The following is a 1,383-nucleotide window of genomic DNA, read 5'->3' as shown; positions in this document are numbered from 1 at the left end:
TAGGAGAACGATACCTGCTTGGATGGACTCTAACGGCGAATATGGCGAACTGACGGTTTTGCGAATGGAGGCGGTTGACGGACGATTACCCAGGAACCCATTCACTATACGTACATCGGTCGAGCTTTGCACCGGTGAAAAAATTTCGGGAGCTTTTCCTGAAAATCGCGGAGAGTTTTACACGTTAAAGGTCCGAAATGAAAGCCACGCGACAAAGCTATTAGCTTTGACTGAATTGATTGAAAAACTGCTGTTCGTATTGTACCCCATCCTACACTCAACTCAAGCAAATGCGTGGTCTCATGTCCTGACGTAATCGACATGCCAGACCTGGAATTGCTATCGTCCCTAGCAAATCAAGGAGTGATCGGAATTAGACGATTCACCAGAAAAGAGGGCGACCGCGTGGTAAATACTCCAGCAATGCTTTTAACGTTCAAAGGTGCTGCCTCTCCCAGCCACGTCGATTTCGGCTACTTAAGAGTCAACACGAGACCGTATTATCCATCACCAATGCTTTGCTATCGTTGTTGGACGTTTGGACACACACGTGTTAGATGTCAGGTAACTGCGGCAATTTGCGGAAACTGTGGTGGCAATCACACGTTGGACGAAAACCTACCATGTCCAAATTCTTCTTTCTGCCAACGTTGCAACAGTAAGGAACACAGTATTAGCAGCAGAAATTGTCCCAGCTTTCTGAAGGAAAAGGAGATTCAACGCCTGAGGGTTGACCATGGGTTAGGTTATCCAGCGGCCCGTCGACTGTACGACTCTCAGAACGGTGCCATAAGCTACGCCAGTGTGGTCAATACAAGCAACGTAAATGCCCTTGGTGAACTGACTACAAAAATTGAGGAGTTGACAAAGAAACTAAATGAAAAGGACAAAAGAATAAAAGCTCTAGAAGAAAAGAAGAGCGACAGACTAGAAAAAGTTGCTGGTAATGGAACAATAGAGGATTTGATTAAACAGGTCAGTGACCTAAAGGAGTTAGCGGCGAGAAGGGAAAGAGAAAATAATACGCTGAAAGGAGTACTCAATTCTCTGCGCAACCCACAGTCGACCAAACAACCAGAACAACAGGAAACATACACGACACCGGTACGAGCTGCAAACTACGAAACTAGATCCAAAAGCAAAAAGAACGGTAAAGGAGCAAATCGTGCTGCAAACCAGGCAAGTCCAAGTAGAAGCCAATCTACACCTAAACGTAACTTAATCGATGGAAAAGGAGTCAAAAACAAGGTTCAAAGGTTCGCGACCGTTGACTTTGACTTTTTGAATTCGATCATCAGCGACGGCTCTTTCGAATCCAGCGATGGTGCTTCAAGTGGAATCGCAGACAAAGAAATGGATGTGGACGTGGTAAATCTTTCATAA

General features: G+C 45.3%; 1 protein-coding gene across 1 annotated transcript; it reads left to right on the top strand.

Annotated features, from left to right (window-relative positions):
* The first annotated feature begins 321 nt into the window (after nucleotides 1–321).
* Nucleotides 322–1,383, top strand: LOC128737945 (uncharacterized). The gene has a single exon (XM_053832732.1). It carries the CDS (start codon nucleotides 322–324, stop codon nucleotides 1,381–1,383), a length of 1,062 nt encoding a protein of 353 aa, XP_053688707.1.

Source organism: Sabethes cyaneus, chromosome 1 (genome assembly GCF_943734655.1).
Source record: "Sabethes cyaneus chromosome 1, idSabCyanKW18_F2, whole genome shotgun sequence".
Classification (NCBI taxonomy): domain Eukaryota; kingdom Metazoa; phylum Arthropoda; class Insecta; order Diptera; family Culicidae; genus Sabethes; species Sabethes cyaneus.
The sequence above is the reverse complement of the archived record's forward strand: the minus strand, read 5'-3'. Positions and strand labels throughout refer to the sequence as shown.